This window comes from Wyeomyia smithii, chromosome 3 (assembly GCF_029784165.1).
Source record: "Wyeomyia smithii strain HCP4-BCI-WySm-NY-G18 chromosome 3, ASM2978416v1, whole genome shotgun sequence".
In the NCBI taxonomy this organism is placed as follows: Eukaryota; Metazoa; Arthropoda; class Insecta; order Diptera; family Culicidae; genus Wyeomyia; species Wyeomyia smithii.
This window is the reverse complement of record NC_073696.1, coordinates 211,668,919-211,687,246: the sequence shown is the minus strand read 5'-3', so window position 1 is coordinate 211,687,246 and position 18,328 is coordinate 211,668,919. Positions and strand designations below refer to the sequence as shown.

At 38.0% G+C, this 18,328-nt stretch overlaps 2 protein-coding genes across 4 annotated transcripts in view; both read left to right on the top strand.

Annotated features, from left to right (window-relative positions):
- LOC129730574 (T-box transcription factor TBX10) overlaps nt 1-18,065 on the top strand; it is a 115,681-nt gene extending 97,616 nt beyond the window's left edge. For all 3 annotated transcript variants that reach the window (XM_055690016.1, XM_055690015.1, XM_055690013.1), the window contains 2 exons: nt 16,763-16,830; nt 17,371-18,065. In XM_055690016.1, coding sequence (XP_055545991.1) covers nt 16,763-16,830; nt 17,371-17,897 — 595 coding nt within the window. In that variant the 3' untranslated portion in view covers nt 17,898-18,065. The remainder of the gene's footprint in view (nt 1-16,762; nt 16,831-17,370) is intronic.
- Nucleotides 733-3,018, top strand: LOC129730573 (hexamerin-1.1-like). The gene has a single exon (XM_055690012.1). It carries the CDS (start codon nt 737-739, stop codon nt 2,861-2,863), a length of 2,127 nt encoding a protein of 708 aa, XP_055545987.1. The 5' UTR covers nt 733-736; the 3' UTR covers nt 2,864-3,018.
- Nucleotides 18,066-18,328: the final 263 nt, after the last annotated feature.

Sequence of the window (18,328 nt, the reverse complement as noted above, 5' to 3'; positions counted from 1 at the left end):
AAAATCGATTCACAAGATGTGCATAAATAAACGAATGCTCTGTATGATTTATCGTTTGTTTACAGTCTTTTCACAGTTAGCCAGAGCTTGTTGAAAGTCATCGGGCGGATTTTTTTTCTCGTCCCGGTTGGGACCTTTAGTGCCATAGTGCTGCATTTTAGCCCAAAATATGTTTTTTTTGCTTCGTTGAACCAGATGAAGCAAATCATAACTTACAGGTTGTTTAGAGCTTTTCTCGGTCGGTGCTCCTATTGATCGGATAAGCATTTTGTTTATTTGTTATTTTGTAAGGTGGATGGGTTTTTTTCTTTTCTCCAAAATATGGGTCGGGTTTCGGGCGAAAGAATAAGCGTGTCATCGGCGTTATGATGGGATACAATGTGTGCCATACCGATTCCATAAGGGCCTCGTTTTATTTATACAAAAATTTCATTCAATAGAATCTATAATTATGCAATATAGTCCGATGAGCACAACGATCTGCTATTATTTCAGTTTTTTACAACAGCACCAATTGGCAAAATTGAACTCTGTTCGATTAAATTTAACCTTCGAAATCAATACTCACTTTGCAACATTTTGGCTGCACAATCTTGAGTTTTACTTTTCACGTTGCAATGTTACCTGATCAGAGTCAGCTGCACTCCGGTCAATATGTTAGCTATTATCTACGTTTAGAGATTACGCGCAAGCATAAAAACGCTCCGACCGGTAGATTATAGCATCAGTCCCGAGGATGAGATCGTTCACAGTTCTAGTTCTGGCAACGGTTCTGCTGGTGGCATCCGCCGCATTCGTGCCGAGCACGAGCGAAGTTAAGTACGCAGACAAACAGTGGCTACACAAACAGGAGGATCTGCTTCTGCTCTTCCGTCATCTGTACCAGAAGGATTGGAATCCGCAGCTAGTGGCCTACGCAAAGAACTTCGCAGTGAAGAGTAGCTTTCATCTATACAACAATGTGGATGCTGTGAAAGAATTTTGGACTTACTATGAGCACGGTATGCTACCGAAAGGAGAGGTGTTTTCCATTTTCAACGAAGTGCATCGTGAGCAAGCCGTCGCATTGTTCCACTTGTTCTACTATGCTAAAGATTGGGATACCTTCTATAAGACTGCGGCGTGGGCTCGCTACTATGTAAACGAAGATATGTTTGTCTATGCACTGACCGTAGCGGTGACCCATCGGGCAGATATGGCCGGATTCATCCTTCCAGCACCGTACGAGATTTATCCGTATTACTTCGTTAACACTGAAGTTATTCAACAGGCTCAACAGTACAAAATGCAAGGATACTACGGAATGAAGAAGGTTGGCGATGTGTATACCAGTGTCATCACGAGCAACTACACCGGCTGGTACATCCACACTAATCCCGAGCAGAAAATTTCTTATTTCACGGAAGATATCGGATTAAACACCTACTATTACTATTTCCACGTTGATTATCCATTTTGGCTGGGTGGAAAGGAGTTCGGATTGTATAAGGACCGTCGAGGTGAACTGCATCTGTACGAGCATCAGCAGATTTTAGCACGCTACTATCTTGAGCGCCTGTCCAATGGTCTTGGTCATATTCCCGAGTTCTCTTGGTACTGGCCCATAGAAACTGGATTTTACCCCGATCTACAGTACTACAATGGTCACACTTTCCCGAGCCGTGACAACTATCACGTCGTCAATCAGGAAGAAACGTACCACGAAATCCAAATGGTCGAAGATTATGAACGTCGCATTCGTGATGTGGTTGACCGTGGCTTCCTGGTCCTGCCCGATGGCAAGAAAATCAATTTCACCGATCCTCTCGCCGTCGATGACCTCGGAAATCTTATCCAAAGTAACCCCGATAGCTATGACAGTCGATTCTACAAGTACCTAAGTATGTTCTCGCGGATCCTCATGGGTGCTGCTGTTGTACCCGTTGAACCCTACCAGGTGATCCCAAGTGCTCTGGAACACTTCGAGTCGTCTCTGCGGGATCCCGTGTTCTACCAGATTTACAAACGCATAATTCACTATTACTATCAGTTCAAAAATCACCTGGCGCCGTATACCTACGAAGAACTGTACTTCCCCGGTGTTAAGATAGATGACGTGTTCGTCGATAAACTCGTTACATATTTCGACAAGTTCGATCTGGATATTACCAACGCTATCGATATCGAGCCAGAGCATGACGTCGAAAAGAAGTACGATGGATTCGGGCAGATCGAATACAAACCAGATCCGGTTGTTATCAAAGCACGCACAGTTCGGCTGAACCACAAACCCTTCAACTACAAAATGAGCGTCACCTCGGAAAAAGCCGTCAAATCGGTCATTCGAGTATTCATCGGCCCGAAATACGACGAGTTTGGATCAGTCTACCGTCTGAACGAAAATCGTGAAAACTTCTACGAGTTGGATTATTTCGTGTACGATCTAGTAACAGGTAAAAACGTTATCACTCGTAACTCGCTCACTTTCAACGGATACGTCAAAGATCGCACTTCGTTCTACGATCTCTACAAGCGAGTTATGTTGAGCTACACCACGGATGAGAAATTCCCGCTCGATATGTCCGAAGCGCACTGCGGTTTCCCGAATAGATTGATGCTACCGAAGGGCAACAAAGGTGGCATGACGTTCCAGTTCTTCTTCATCATATCTCCTTACTATGAACCGAAAGTTGTGCAATACACCGGTTTCGATCCGGTGGTGTCCTGTGGAGTAGGTTCCGGTGCACGCTACTTTGATAAATTGCCTTTCGGATACCCCTTGGATCGCAAGATTGACGAAACGTACTTCCACGTGCCGAACACGTTCTTCGAGGACGTGGTTGTTTTTCACAAAAAAGAAACTGATGTCTACGTTGCCGTGTAAGTGACGAAGCACCTCCAGAAACCCTCCTCTTTTAGACATTAAGTCTATGAATCTAGGTTTTCCACAGTAACCCTACCAACGTTAACTCATGGGGAACCTAGGTTTGTCCATACTTATGTGATACAGTTTGCAATAAAAAAATATGATCGAGTAAAGAGGTTCTTTCATTTACGCAGAAGATGTGGGTGCACTTTTTATTTCACACACGGCTTGATCCGATTAAGGAAATTCAGTTTGTTTACGCTATCAACGTTGGTAGACGGCCACCGATCTTTTATTTTTATTTCTTCACGTTGCACAGAGCTCGAGATCGCGGTTTCTGACAGTGTGTTTATTTATGTTTCCAATTGGAGATTTGGAGTGTTTTTGAAGTTCGCTCGTTTTTTTTTTTGGTGATATGGGCACCATCTGCCGAATCAAGCCCGGGCGGTCATAGTTTATCGAATGAGAAGTGAAATGTGTTACGCAAATCGTTATGGTAGCATGCTTCTGTGTGTTACTTGTTGTAAGATAGGTTATAGAATTGAATTTAGGTTGAGAACTCACACCAATAAGTTATAATTGAATGTTCACAGTTGTTCTTATTGAAGCACGCTTTTTACAGCAGGGCAAAGACGATTTCAGCCAAGTTTGGAATAATAATATTGCAATCTTATGTTCAACCCTTTAACGGGCCGAGGCTAAAAAAATGTGATTAAATTTTATTGTTTATTTCTGATCACTGATCATAGCTCATAATTATGAAGTAGAAAAAAAACGAAAATTGTTGGTGGCAATATAGTTGCCACTGCCTTATAGAGGGTTAAACGTTATTTTCTTTCAATAAATCAAACTCAATTTAACGAATATGAATTACCAAAGAAAGAAATACCAGACTACCAAAAAAAGAAATGCTTTTTCAGAAGAAATCACTCATTTTTTTTATTACAAATATACAGTGACATGCGTTCGTTTAGACGCACCATGTTTTGACGTAGAACTACGTTTTTCTTTAGCCTATCACATAGGGATGTAAATAGGAAAACTATTAACGAAAAGGAGACGAAATATGTCCCTTTTTAAATGCTTATAAATCGGTTTGTTTCCAACCGATTTCCTTCATTTTTGCAGCAATTGTTTGGAAAATTATACACGCATCCACCCAAATGTAGAAAATTGTTGATTGATTATGCAAACTATTGTACTATTGATAATTATCAAGCCTTGTTTAAACGGAAATTACGTCCTCTGATTGGTCGTTATATGATTGCTTCCCAAGCACGGTCGACAGAATCATATACCTTGCAATTGAAAACATGCTATTTGGCCTATATAAAAGCCTGTTTCAGCCGGAGCCGCTCATAATAGTTCTAGACAGCGACAACAGCAGTCGTCCTTCCTTAGCAGCAGCTCTAGCCCTGTGGTTGGTCACCACGTCTCAGGAGCAGCGCGGTTCTTCTCAGCGTGTGTCGCCAGACTGCCATTATTCCCCCGTGTTAGGGCAGCATGAAGATCGTCATCACCAAATCCAATTTTGAACAGCAAAATGCCTTTTTTCAAGGCATAAACAAGTCATTGAAAGTTAATAATTTTTGACGTAAGCAAGCATTCTGTGCGGATTCTAGCAGTTACATCTGTCGCGGCCGTCTAATTTACAGAAGGTGAAATAGCTTCCACAGTGCATGTTGTTCGTGTATCTTAACTCCCCCACTGTTGGGGCAGCACAAAGGTTGCGATCAGCAACCGATTTTGAACAGCAAAATGCCTTTTTTCAAGGCAAATAAACAAGTAATTGAAGGGTGAAAATTTCCTAGCATCAACACAAGCAAACATTCTTCGCGGGATCCTAGCAATCAAATTCTGTTGTAGTTTATTTAGTTAATACCCCCACTGTTGGGACAGCACAAAGGCTGCGATCAATTCAAATGCGTATAGATCGGTTGGTTTTCAACCGATTTTCTTCATTCTCGCAGCAATCGATTGGAAAACTATACACGCATCTGCCCAAATGTAGAAAAATGTTGTTTGAATCTAAGAACTATTGCACTATTGAAAATTGTCAAGCCTTGTTGAAATAAAAATAACGTCCTCTGATTGGTCGCTTGCTTGCTGTGTGTGTATGATATGGTATGATGTGTGTATGACATGGTATGATGTGTGTATGTGTGTATGATATGGTATGATGTGTGTATGGTATGATGATATGGTATGATGTGTGTGTGTGTGTATGATATGATATAATGTGTGTGTGTGTGTCTGTATGATATGGTATGATGTGTATGTGTTTGGTATAATGTGTGTGTGTCTATGATATGGTATGATTTGTGTGTTTTTTTGCTGTGTATGGTTTTTAACTCAGCACGTTCTGCTAACTGCTGTTTGGTGCGAGTTTTATAGCGCTCAATACAGCCAAAAAAGCGCTATGAAACTTTGATAAAACCGGTTGTGTTACTAGGGTAATGAAACACTCAATGCATTTGTTAATAGCGTACGTAGTTCTACGTCATTTATGCGGTCGTGTCTTGGATACAACCTCCTACTTTTTCATAGGTATTTCTTTCAAAACTTATTGAATTTTGAATGCCATCACTCATTTTTGTTTAGCATAGCATAGCATAGCATATTTGATCGCCCGTGTGTTGCCCGCGATTGACCAGAATCAGCTGAAATTGCACAAAGAATCGTCAAAATGGTGCCTAGGAGTAGCAAGCCATTTTCAGTGTACAATTCCTGGTGATTTTTCTTTTCACTGGTCAATAACGTAGCTGGCCACGCCCAATGCAGATCAATAGAGGAAGGGATATCGGGAGTGTTAGTTTAATACTTGTTGCTACTAGAGACCGAGGAATCCTCTGCATCATCCACAAGTATCAAAGGAAGGTATTAGTGTTAGTGGAAAGGAATTGATCTGGATCCATCGAGGTTGATGGTGCGATCTTTTCTACACAAATTCGCGCCCGATATGGATATTTCTCGGTCTCTGCGCAACCGGCCATCAGAAGACGATATAAATAGAACCGCATCACGATCGCTGTATCGGCATATAGGAGAATCGAAGTTTCTAGGTATCACCGGCAACCAATCGTTTACAGTCTGTATCACACCAAACTTCGCGTTTCATCCCGTGAACTATTAAAATTTACCTCGAAACGAATGAATTTCGTAAAACGCACCGCACGCCGAACGCAAACTACTGGTACCAGCTCAAAGAACCGTTAGAGCGAGTAAAAAAAAACCCACAAGGCACACCCGAGCATTAACGATGTAATGGTCATTGAACTCCGAAACCGCTGTATTAAGATAGTTACACTGAGCGCTGTCAAAATAACGTGCGCGAAACTGAGCTGACCTCCCCGAAGCAAACAATAGCGTGCCCACTACACTCCGGAAACCCTTAGATAAACAAAACTCACCCGGGCCGATGATGCGTTTCACCGGGGCATAATGCACGGCCGCTCCATTTTCTCCTACCGACGCATACGCGACACGACATTTTGAACCAAAGACCTACTGAGTATAAAAACTGACAAAGTTCCATGCATTCATAGCCCAAAAATTAAAAAAAAAATGCAAATAAGCATATTCAACAAAACAGAGTTCCAAGTTTATTATTAAAATGCCAAAATAATTGCAATCAAAGTTCAGTTGTCGTGAACTATTTTCACGCCCAAAACGATTTCAACATAATTAAATAAAAGTTACTTATGTACATCAACATTTGTCCAAAAGCTAGGAAAATCATAAAACAAGAACATAGAACTGAATAAAATGTCACCGCCCTGCCAGGACCCACAATTGTAGACGATGCATCAATCGCATGCCGCATTGTCATGCTCGAATGATAAATTTTGAAACTATATTGTAAAACTGTCAATTTTGACCTGTGAGAGTGCATCGCACAATCTGGTTTGTAAATATAAAAAAAAAACGCTACCCGCAACCGAAAAGCTACCACACTTTGTGCACCCAACAGATGACACATTTACATTTCTGTAAAAGTCCAAAACCCGCTAAAAACCACTACACACAGAGCCTATGCATTCTTAAAATATTTGATACAAAAACTTATACTCATCTGTTTTATTTTGGTTATGCCTATGCCAGCGAAACAAAAGCCGACAAGCACAGCGCAACACTACTCTCTTCGCTCTCTCTCCAGATATTATCGTTCTCTTCGCTCACACCGCTATGCATTCAATTTTCGCATGTTAATAACGAACCGCTAGTTAGCGCGACGCACAAAGTAGGCACTCACACTCACGCAACTTAGCTGGCCTTACAATTTTCAATTGATATTCGAGGAAAAATTATCACTTTCACGCAAGGAACACTGTGTTTTTCACAAAACCTTCACTTTTCTCACTTAGACAAAGCATCACAGATCACAACTTGACACTTTTTAACAAGTTTGGCCACTTAATTCACTTATAAATTAATTAATTAAACGGATAGCTTTCGGGGCACGTATTATAAGTTAGCCGTGATGCCAGCCTCCTTGAATGCCATCACTCATTTTTGTTTGTTATCATAAACTAAAGAAAACAGCATCGTTTCTTCAAAAAAGTGAATAAAAAATGAATATAATAGTGAATAGAATAAAAAATGCGAAAAATAAAAAATAAGCTGATGCATTCGTTCAGACGCACCTCAAGTCAACGTAGTAATAGCTCAAATTTTCTGAGTCAATCAGTTGGCTAATACTTTGTAGCTTCTTTTTTACTCGCCACAACTACAAATACTCTTCTGGTCATTAAATTGACAAGGTTATGGGGAGTATTTACAGAGATTTGTTGCCAGCATGAACGTATGCATGATTTAAGGTCGTTTACTATGTTGAACTGGTGTTCATTAGCGTAAACTCTTGCAGCCAAGATACCTCAGAGCTTCCTGATCGGGTTGCAATCCGGACTACATGCTGGTCAATAAAAAAAAATAGTAGGAGGATGGTATCCAAGACACGACCGCATAGTTGACGTAGGACTACAATAATTTTCTATTTTTACTTTGAAACTATGTTTGGTTTGAGCTCGTTTTACTTTTGTAGTTTGCTCGATTTATTTTAACCAATTTAAGCTCAACATCTTCCAAAAGGAAGGTATTTTGGTTCGGGTGGTAATATTAAGTATCTAGGTCGTCAGCCCAAATTCATCAAGCGACATTTCAAACGATTTGGAACTAAAACTAGTTTATTGGTGGCCATTTCTACTGTTGAGGTCGTCTTGGACCACTTAAAAAGTCAAAAAAGTCATGAAAAGAACCGTTCATTTTTGGCATGGTTCGATTTTGGCAACAGAAAAAATTCTGGCGTGTTGCCCCTAAATTTAAGGTCTGGACCATTGATGAATACCTTTTATTCTAATACAGCGGATTTTCTTTAATACGCGAAAGGGCAACATTCTATAAAATATTTAATTGAGTAAGATTTAGTAGAAATCAAACTTCCTTCTATATCTATTTGTTTTGTTGAAGTTGACTCACTCACCGATCACAAAGCGGCAAAGATGTCACATCAATTTTTTTCCTGCAGTTACAAGCTCGTGGAAAAAATATAGATAACGAATTACAGTTTTAGTAGAAAATGTATATTCACAGAAAATTTGAAATTAACATAGAATTTTATGAACATGTTAACATTCAATTCAGGTCAATTTTAACATTTTATCAGTATACAGAAACAATTAGAATAAATTTGATCAGTTTCAAGATACCAAAGAACAACGAAGATACCATATTTGAAAGTTATAGTCTGTTATCTTCGAAAATAAACTGGGCAAGAGTAATGCACAACATTAGCCTCAGCAATTAATGTTTGCATAGCGTAGTTCAATTACAAGTAAGGTCTGGGGGAGCTGCGTAGCCGCAAGGTTACAGAGTCCGCTTTGTCAAGCGGATGGTCGTGGGTTCGAATCTTAGTAGAATCAGGCCATTCGCTGTCAAAAAGGGCTTTAAATATGAGTTTATTCTCAAGCTCCCCACCACTTAACCTTCCTTTACCCTGAAGTCTATAATACCTTTGCGTGACTTTCTCTTAACAATACATAAGTCCCTTTTATCAATAAAACTGGTCAGAAGGACGCACGATGAAACTTCTCCAGGGAATTATAATTGGCGATATTTGGCAGGAGGAAGGAGGCTCGGTATAGAAGAACAGTAAGCGTGTAAAACGAGGGGAAGTACATTACACACAAGCACTGATCAAAAATAATAATAAGCATGCCACTTCTCAATAGCGGTATTGCTAAAAATAGAAGTGCGGGATACAGCATACACCCGGGCATATCTCACAATAGATCAACGATTCTGGTCGCAGTGAGGAAGTCCATACAGAAAAAAAAGGTTATGGAAAGTAATATTTTCTTGCAAATGCTAATTCAAAAAAATTTTCAATTGAAAAATACAAATATTAATGTCGGAACTCTAATATCAAGATGAAATGAATTGGGTTTTCCTGTATACCGCCACCGCGGGATGCAACTAGTATTGTCATATTGGACTAAATTCATTTAGCTAGTAAAATATAATCATCAGTACAGCTCGTTTAACTACCTATTCAAAGATCTGTACGGAGCATTCTGGTTTTCTATTGTCTTTTAAATACCCTATATTAAGTTATTTAAATAAATCTGAAAAAAGCAGAGCGTAGAGTTCAAAAATAAACAACGCATTTTGTTGTCCCCGGCGGTGCAGCGGCACCCGAAAAATCATATTGAATTCTGACATTTGCTGCTATACGAAACAAGAAGAAGAAGACAATTCAAACGGCAATTCGATTGTGTTCCACTCCCCACTGTGCGTTAACAGCGGTAATGTAGTTTTCACTTGGCTTGACTGTACAAAAATGAATATCGAGTTTGTCTGCACTGATAGACGACGAGAGTAACCAGTGCTCTGTTCATACATTGCCATCATATTCTCCTTCAAGACATCAGTTTTATTAACATTAACATATTTATTAACAGCAGAACGTAATACTGTCTGATAGTGGAGGTGGTTACGAACTTTCCGAAAAAGCTTCACCTTCAAGACATCAAAATAGTCTAGGCTCATGGAAGCTAACATTAGTTGACATTAGTTGAGTTAAATTTTTTTTCGCCACTGCTATACAGGATATCACAGCAGGCAGTTGGTGTCTATTCATGAAGTCTGTGCCAGGCGTGCTCGCACATGATTGGTACATTGTTGGTGAAAATTCGACCTTGAAACTTTTATTCAATTTTCACTGTTTAACAATGAAGTGATAATGAAAATTGAAGAATCACAAAATTGTCCATCATTTTATCAATCCAACGACATATTGATTATTGTGATCCATCATGTGGTTACATCAGTATAACCGTTTGAAATTTTTCATTCCGATGTTACATCTTGGTTTTAGTTTTCGCGGAATGTATCTCGATCAGTGCTCTGATCAACCCTTTTTTCTACCGAACACAAAAATATCAGTCATTCAATTTAATCTTATCCGTTTTGTGCGAGACTTCGTACACCGTTCGTCTCTCCGAGCTGTCGCGTTCAATTTCGTTTTCCGATTGCAAAATAAAACGAACGGGCATTACGATCACCTCTTTTCCTCTCTAGTGTAGAATCCTCGCAATCCTGTTCGTACTACTTTATGACGATTTTTTTCGCATTTTCCTTTTGTTCAATATCCATTGATTTTTAGTGGCAATGAACGACCGGAAAAAAAATCATTTGACCGGCAGTCGCTGTATGCTTCTGATGCGTATATTCTGTTACAGCGTTTTGGTGGCTGGAGGCGCTTGTTTTTGTTGTTGTTGTTGTTAATGTTTAGCGATTATGGAAAAGTAAGGTGTTGAAGCTGTTTGATTAATTCTTCATACATCTCTCTAAGCATCCATGGAAATCAAAGCATCGCGTTTGGACATGAGTAGTGTAGTTAAATCTGCCAACGCGGCTAGCACTTTATGTTGCGCAGCTCGCGTCGCGGCGGTGCACAGTGGGGCGGCTCCATACAAATGCTGGCCAAGCGAAAAATTATCTTCAAATCATGGAAAATACATGGTTTTTATATAATTTTGAGACGCTGAGTACGAATTTGATATTATTTTTGCATGAAAATGCGTATTTTTGACGCCAGGGAAAATTTCATGTTTTTTATATATATTATATGAGGAAAATTTTACGTCGGCTTCAATCTTTTGGAAAATAAAATGCATGATGCTTGAAAGACTTTCATATGCCATAAAAAACATTAAATATTAATCAGTTATCAAGCAAAAGAAAAAAAAATTGAAAAATATGCTTCGTGTTAAAAATTACTTATGACTTGTTTTTTTTTCAAAGTGACTATTGATTCTTTTTATCGCATTTTTTTCCATTTACATTTTTTTCCATTCACTTTCACCTTCATCTTTATTTTTGTGTTCATTTTCAATACAGTTTTAATTAAAATTATACATATATCTTGTAGTTATTCTTGTAGTAATTCCTGGTGTCAAATGGAAAGAAAAAGTTAGATCAGTATATATTGATTTGTCAACTCGTTTGTTTTTAATTTCTCAAATTTTTGAAAATTTTCAAATCATTCGTTTGTTTCTAAATTTTTTTAATTTCTTTTTTTTTATTTTTGAAATTTTTTTTTATTAAGGTAATTTTATTAAGGTATTTCAATTTCTTTTAATTTTTAAATTCTTTAAAAAAAACCAAAATTTTTCATTGTTTTTAATAATTTTTTATTTTTTTCCCTTTCTATCAAGCGTAACGTATTTTCTGGATGTTCTCTTACGAAATGTTCGCTCTAGATCACATTTGAAATTTAAAAAAAAAATTTTTTGCCACTATATATACTGCCGTTCTTATGCACGCTGGGACAACTATGCTTGGAACGGCAGTATAATCGAGTTTGAAATTATATATAATAGAATCATATACATATAATCGAGTCAATATAAAATCGAGTCTCTATATAATCGAATCCGACCTTTTTATCATCGGCCTAACAGATAGATACTTTTGAATTCGATAGTTATCAGGAGGCTAATTTTTCAAGTCAATTTGTATCCGGGAAATTCATTTTCGTTATACATTAATAGTGTTCTCCATACATTGTTGATGATCCTCTTCATGCATCAAACATCAATTTTGAAGTCCGCCTGCTTCGCCTTCGCCTTAATCCGCTCCTGGGTACCAGAAACAACTAACAACTCACAACTAAAATTGAGCTAGTTTCAACAATTCAATTTAGGTGGCCTCTATTGTTCCTGCTGATTTGCAATCTACCTTTAATTTTTTGCATCTAAAAAAACACAGTTTGTAAGACGGTTATCAACCAATACATCACAAAACTATCAACTCAATTGTAGAACGTGAATTGTCAGGGCATAAGGATTGTCATTTTCCACTATTTATGCATAACGAATCAGAAAAAAAATTGACTGAAAAATTAGCCTACTGATAACGATGGATATAAAAAGAATAGAGTACACTATTCGTTCGCTAACTGGGCTGAGGGCCTAGCCCAGTTAACGAATGTCGCTCGCTAACTGGGCTGACATTTCAAATGTCGTCAAATACCGAGGGGGATTTCGATGTAATGGCGCTAGGCAAATCTCCCTCAGCGAAAATTGGAAAATGTTGAAAAACAAATACACTAAAAATCCTGATTGATGAAATGAAAAATAATACATTGTCTTTAGCTTTTCGTGTGCTTTATTTACACTAACCGTTGCTTGGAAACATGTTCTTTCCACAAAATATTTATTTGACCTGGAAACGAGTCTGGTGGATCGCATGTCCCGATCAGAAAGAAAAAACAAAAATGTAACAGAAGTTGTTAGTTTGTTACGGGAAAACCCTTACAGGCTGTGTTTTTAATTTGGTCCCGTTAGGTGTTAAAATAACAGAAATTATAACAGAAATGATTCTACTAGTATCAAACACATATCAAAATTTGTTACTAATATATCAGCTTTCTAACAAAATAAGATAGTATATAGAACAATTCAATAACAAACATTGTTGGAAACAACAGGTTTTGATAAAAACGAAAAATTAGTTAGACTTGTTTCAGAACTACTTCATTTCACGTTTTGTTATTGTAACTCATTCAGATTCAATTTTGTTATTAAAATTATGTGGAAAATTACAAAATTGTATCAAAATATGTTATTTGTATTTCACGTTGATAGAATTTTGTAATTTTTTAGTTATGCTCTTCTGATCGGGGTGTGATGACAACCAAAATCCATTGAACTGAAAAAATCGATCTCAATTCACTATTCATGAGCCCCTATCTCGTTTTGACAGCGTTATGCCAAACGCTGATTTTTGACGTTCATCTGCTATAGCCCAGTTAGCGAACGCCCAGTTAAAAAGCAGCCCAGTTAAACAGCACCCAGTTAGTGAACAGTTACTGTATATATCGGCTTATCTGTTGGGCCAATGATATAAGCGAAGCAAGAATCTGAATAAGCTTCGGAAAAATATAAATTACAGCCGCGCGCAACGCAACATATGGTATAATGCTAGCCGCGTAGGCAGAAGTAAAAACACTACTTGTGCCTGTCGGCGCTTTGCGACGCATAACAACGACGGACTTCAGCATTTCGCATGAAGAAATATTCAAACTATATCTCCACCTCATTTGTCCTCGAGCAATTATCGCTAAACATCAACAACAACAACAACAAACTTCTCCACCAAAATATAACGTGCATCTGTAAGCAGTGCCCCAATCCCATCCGATACAGCGAAAAAGCATTCATCGACCGTTTTTTGACCGTTCAGACAGCCAGTCAAGAACCAGTCGAGAACGAGAGAAACGAAAATAAAACACGCCACATGCTGCCGATCATAGTCCAAAACCGTATTACTATGAAATTATCTCGTTCCGCTGAAGGAAAAGTACGCAAAACTACGAAAATGTTTAACGCTCTTTCTCAAAATTGTGACGAGTCGGACGAGTAACTCTTCCACCATTTTGTAGTACTAACCTGAAGCTTCAAAATGGCGGTGAGTGTGTACTTCCGGGCGTCCCCCTTTTTCTCTAATCCACAGTTAAAAATAGGGTAAATTATTATTAATATTGCTTTTATCTTTTGAACCAATAGGAATTTCAGCATAGTGTTTTCATGGAATTTTAAAAAAAAATCAAACCAAAAAGTTAGAAGCAAAAAACATATTTTACGGACATAGTCATACGAAACTTAAGTTCTTTCAAAATCTACAGTATATAGAGCAAATGTCTTGTTAGCAAAGTTGTTTGTAATGAAATTATCAACAACTTTGCCGAAGACAACTTTTAGTTTCATGCAGCAACAAAAAAGTTAGAAATTTTATTTTTTGCATAGTTTTGCATATGAATATTGTTGCATAGCACCATCATGTGGGCAATTTCAATACAAACAATTGCTTCGAAGACAGTATAGTCCTAAAATAAAGCACTTAGGCACTATAGAATTAAGTTCGCGACATTGCTATTTTAAACCACTGTGCCCTGTGTGGTATGCTAAAGTAAAACGTAGTTCTACGTCAAAAGGGTGATTTTTTTGCTATTTGGTTTTTCGTGTATTCAGATTTGACAGTTCACGCGGGAATTCTGACAGCTGTCAAAGTCTAATGTACTCAGTTTGGTTTGCCATTTCACCATGAACAGACTTACGCCTGAACAACGCAATCGAACTTAATTACCAAAACTTGGCCTTAGAACAACTTGCCGAAAATCCACTTTTTTACCGAAAAATTGTGTTCAGTGACGAAGCTCATTTCTGGTTAAATGGGTATGTGAATAAGCAAAATTGCCGCTTTTGGATAAAAAGAGCAACCAGCGGCAATACAAGAATTGCCAATGTACCCAGAAAAATGCACGGTTTTGTGCGGTTTACACGCTGGAGACATCATTGGTCCGTACTTCTTCAAAGATGATCAAAATCGCAACGTTACGGTCAATGATTTCTGATTTTTTTTTTTTGCCGGAAATGGAAAAGCTGGGTCTTTTTGACATGTGGTTTCATCAAGACTGAGCAACGTGCCACACATCGCGTGAATCAATGGACATATTGCGGAATGAGTTCGGTGAGCAATTCTTCTCACGAAATGGACCGGTGAATAGGCCGCCTAGATCATGCGATTCAACACCGCTAGATTATTTTTTGTGGGCTACGTTAAGTCTCTCTTCTATGCGGATAAGCCAACAACAATTCCAGCCTTGGAAGACAACATTACACGCGTTATTCGCGAGATACCAGCCGAAACGCTCGAAAAAGTAACCCAACATTGGGCTTTTCATATACATTTGAATGAAATTATCTTTAAAAAGTAAATGGCATAAACCAATTTATCGGCTCAAATAAAGATTTCATGCAACTTTATAATTTTTATGCGTTTTTTTTAAAGGAACACCAAATTCTCAAAAAATCACCCTTTATTATAATGTACTGTGAAATAATTTGTGAATTAATGACCAATTGTTAATCCTAATCGAGTAGGATTAAAAAACTTACACTTTGCTAATAAGTAAATTCAATCAACGAGTATTTTAATCACCAGTAGAATACTTTACCGCCGGTACCCGCATAACTGTCCCATATTGATTTTTGTCACTTTTGAGTTATCATCGGGGAACGACTTAATTGTTATCATATTTTCCGAAAAAAAAATTTAAATTTATACGTTTGTATGGAAAAACATGGAAAAAAGTTTTATTTGTCCCATATTGAAAGTAGCCTCATTACATTCCCACTGCATAGTGGTACAAACAGCGAACATATAATCTGGCTCCAGATCAGTGTATATCGGATAATTTTATGAATATTGAAGTATGTCATTCAATTAACTAGACTAATGTTGTTTTTCTGTAGCACATTCTACGTTGTCGGTGATACTGCCAGCTGCTGGTTGAATTTATATTTGATGGGACAAAATATGCGAGTACTTTTAAAATGTACCCGTATATTTTGTCCCATAATGTTTTTTTTAAGTTATATAACGTAAAATCAATTCCACCCATGGTTTTTTGTTCTCAACGTTAAACTTGTGGTGCCATGAAACTGCTCTGGTCATTGGTTTTGGATGTAATTGCTTAAAATAGCTGGAAATCAAGAAATTTACGGATAATATTGAATTGCCGTTTTCTCAACATGTTCTTTTTTATTATGGGACAGTTATCCGGGTTGCGGCAGTTTGTTGGTGATTAAAAATATTTATACAGCCAAACGGTTCACTTTATTGGCATAGTGTCTTTAGCAAAGTTGTAGATAATAATTTCGTCCTTCTAAAATATATACTCTGTGGAAATATATTTAAAAAGATAGTTATGTGTAGAATATCCCTAAAAGCCACTTTTTAACCCTATCACCGCGGAGAGGATCAGTTTTTTCATCGAAAAATGACATTCGAACTCTTATTACTCAGCAAGCGCAAGCAAAGCCTGTTTATTATACACAGACTTCGCAGCCAACTGTTAAGTGTACAGGACAATTGCGGGGCTAGCGCTACGATCCTACTGACACTAACAGTCTCTCCCGAGCTGGAACTCGAACATACGACGACTGGCTTGTTAGGTCAGCATCGTACCTCGAGACCAGTTGGGAGGGCAACCGCATGCATAGTCGGCACAAACTATATTGCATATTGAAGATCAATCTGCTGCTTAGAATATTTTCATTCTTAGAAATTTCAAGTATAATTGTTAAACTGTTATCAAAGTTTATATGTCAGGTGATGCCATATGGCATCACCCGCGGGAATTGGGTTAAGCGGCGCAGGACATTATCCCAAAGTTTGATATATGTCAGCAAAAAATTCTTGATATCAAGTAATACCGTAAGATGTGGATTCGAAACTTAGTGGTAGCGCAATTATAATTAACATTGTCATAACACATTCGTATACCTATTATACAGTAATTATTAGTTATTATTTTTTATTGAACAACGTTAAAACGATTGTCTTTCTTTTCAGCTCACAGGAAAGGATTTCATCCATGAATGATCGCATGAAAAATGAACGTGGAAATACAAATTATAAAAGTAAGTAGCATAGTCAATCTTATTAATATGCTAATCCATTCTAGTTAGTAGGTACTTGGCACAAGTACTGTTCTAGAACTATCACTTGCGGCCGAATCGCTTTGATAATAATTTTCAATTGAGTACAAACAAAATTTCCTTCAGCAGCAGAATTACGTTTCTCTGGTTTCTCGAGAAAGGAAAATAAATTCAATGTTCTACCACTTTGTTGACAGGCCATAATCCGTTCAATGTCGTAAGGATTTTATTAAGTGCTTTCTCGGGTATTTTTATCTCCTTTTGCGCATCGGTGATGAAAGCATAAAACCTTCATTCACACTCTTCTGCCTTCCACTCATAACACATGCGGCGTAGTCGTGCGTCTTTCAGCAATACTTTGTACTAATGGTAATTCATTCAAGTCTAGAAGAAAAAAAACCTTTTTATATGCTTCGGTCCACCATGTGTTTAAGCCTCACGCACGCGACTTACTCTCACTTTCTGTTAATGGGCAATATAACCGCAAATGCATGACTCGTTCTGTGTTTTTTATATTTTCAGAGGAATCCGACGCAGCAAATGCTGTCTCGATGACAACAACAGCGGTAACGCCGATGACAGGTCCCGCAGTTTCACCTAGTTCGACCGGTAGCAACGGAGGGACACCTACGGCCAACGGGGGTGGATCCAGTGGCCTTACAAGCGGATCCACTATGTTCCAGACCTCCCTGGTTAGTCCGTCAACCGGCTTGTCGCCCTATGCCATCAGTCCGCATAGTAATCCGACAATGTTAAGCCAACCGTACGCAACGGAACCGAGCGGATTCGGTCCTATCTATCATCATCATCATCACCACCATCACGGTCACGGTCCCTTATCAACGCACCACGGAACATACATGAGTTCGTTCGACAAGTACGATAAATACAAAATGGCTTCAACAACTCCGCCACATCATACCAATCATCCGGTAGCAGCGACATCCACCTACAGCAGTCATTATCAAGGGTTCTACGGAACTCCCACCAGCACACATCATCAGCTAATGCGACAGAACAACAATTGTATAGATTATGTGCAAAGATAAAAAAAAATTGTAAATAGTCAAATATATTATTAGGAAAGTCACGAATATAAGCATGCTCTGTCAAACGAATTTAATCGCCACATAAAAATCCAAAGATCCCAGTGCCATTTAGATTAGATTACCGTTTGTAACTTATTTTATTAATTTATATTTCACTTCAGATGCCAATGCCATAAATAAAAAAAAAGCTCGTCTGTAAATAAAAAATGGTTTTATTTTTTATTCATGCGTAGCATTCTTGTCTTCCTTATATATTTTAGCTTGTTCTATCTTACTTAATTACTTAGTTTTTCATATTTTTTCTCAGATTAAGTTGATCACAAAGTTACTGATTTGGTTCAGCAGTTTTATTGTGTTTTTAGATGGTAAAGACCGTTGGGCCTTGCAGACTTTCTTCACTTTGGTATTGTATTAATTTGGCATTTGCATTT

Excerpts from the sequence above, each read along its gene's own strand:
- LOC129730573 (XM_055690012.1), top strand. The coding sequence starts at position 737 with ATGAGATCGTTCACAGTTCTAGTTCTGGCAACGGTTCTGCTGGTGGCA.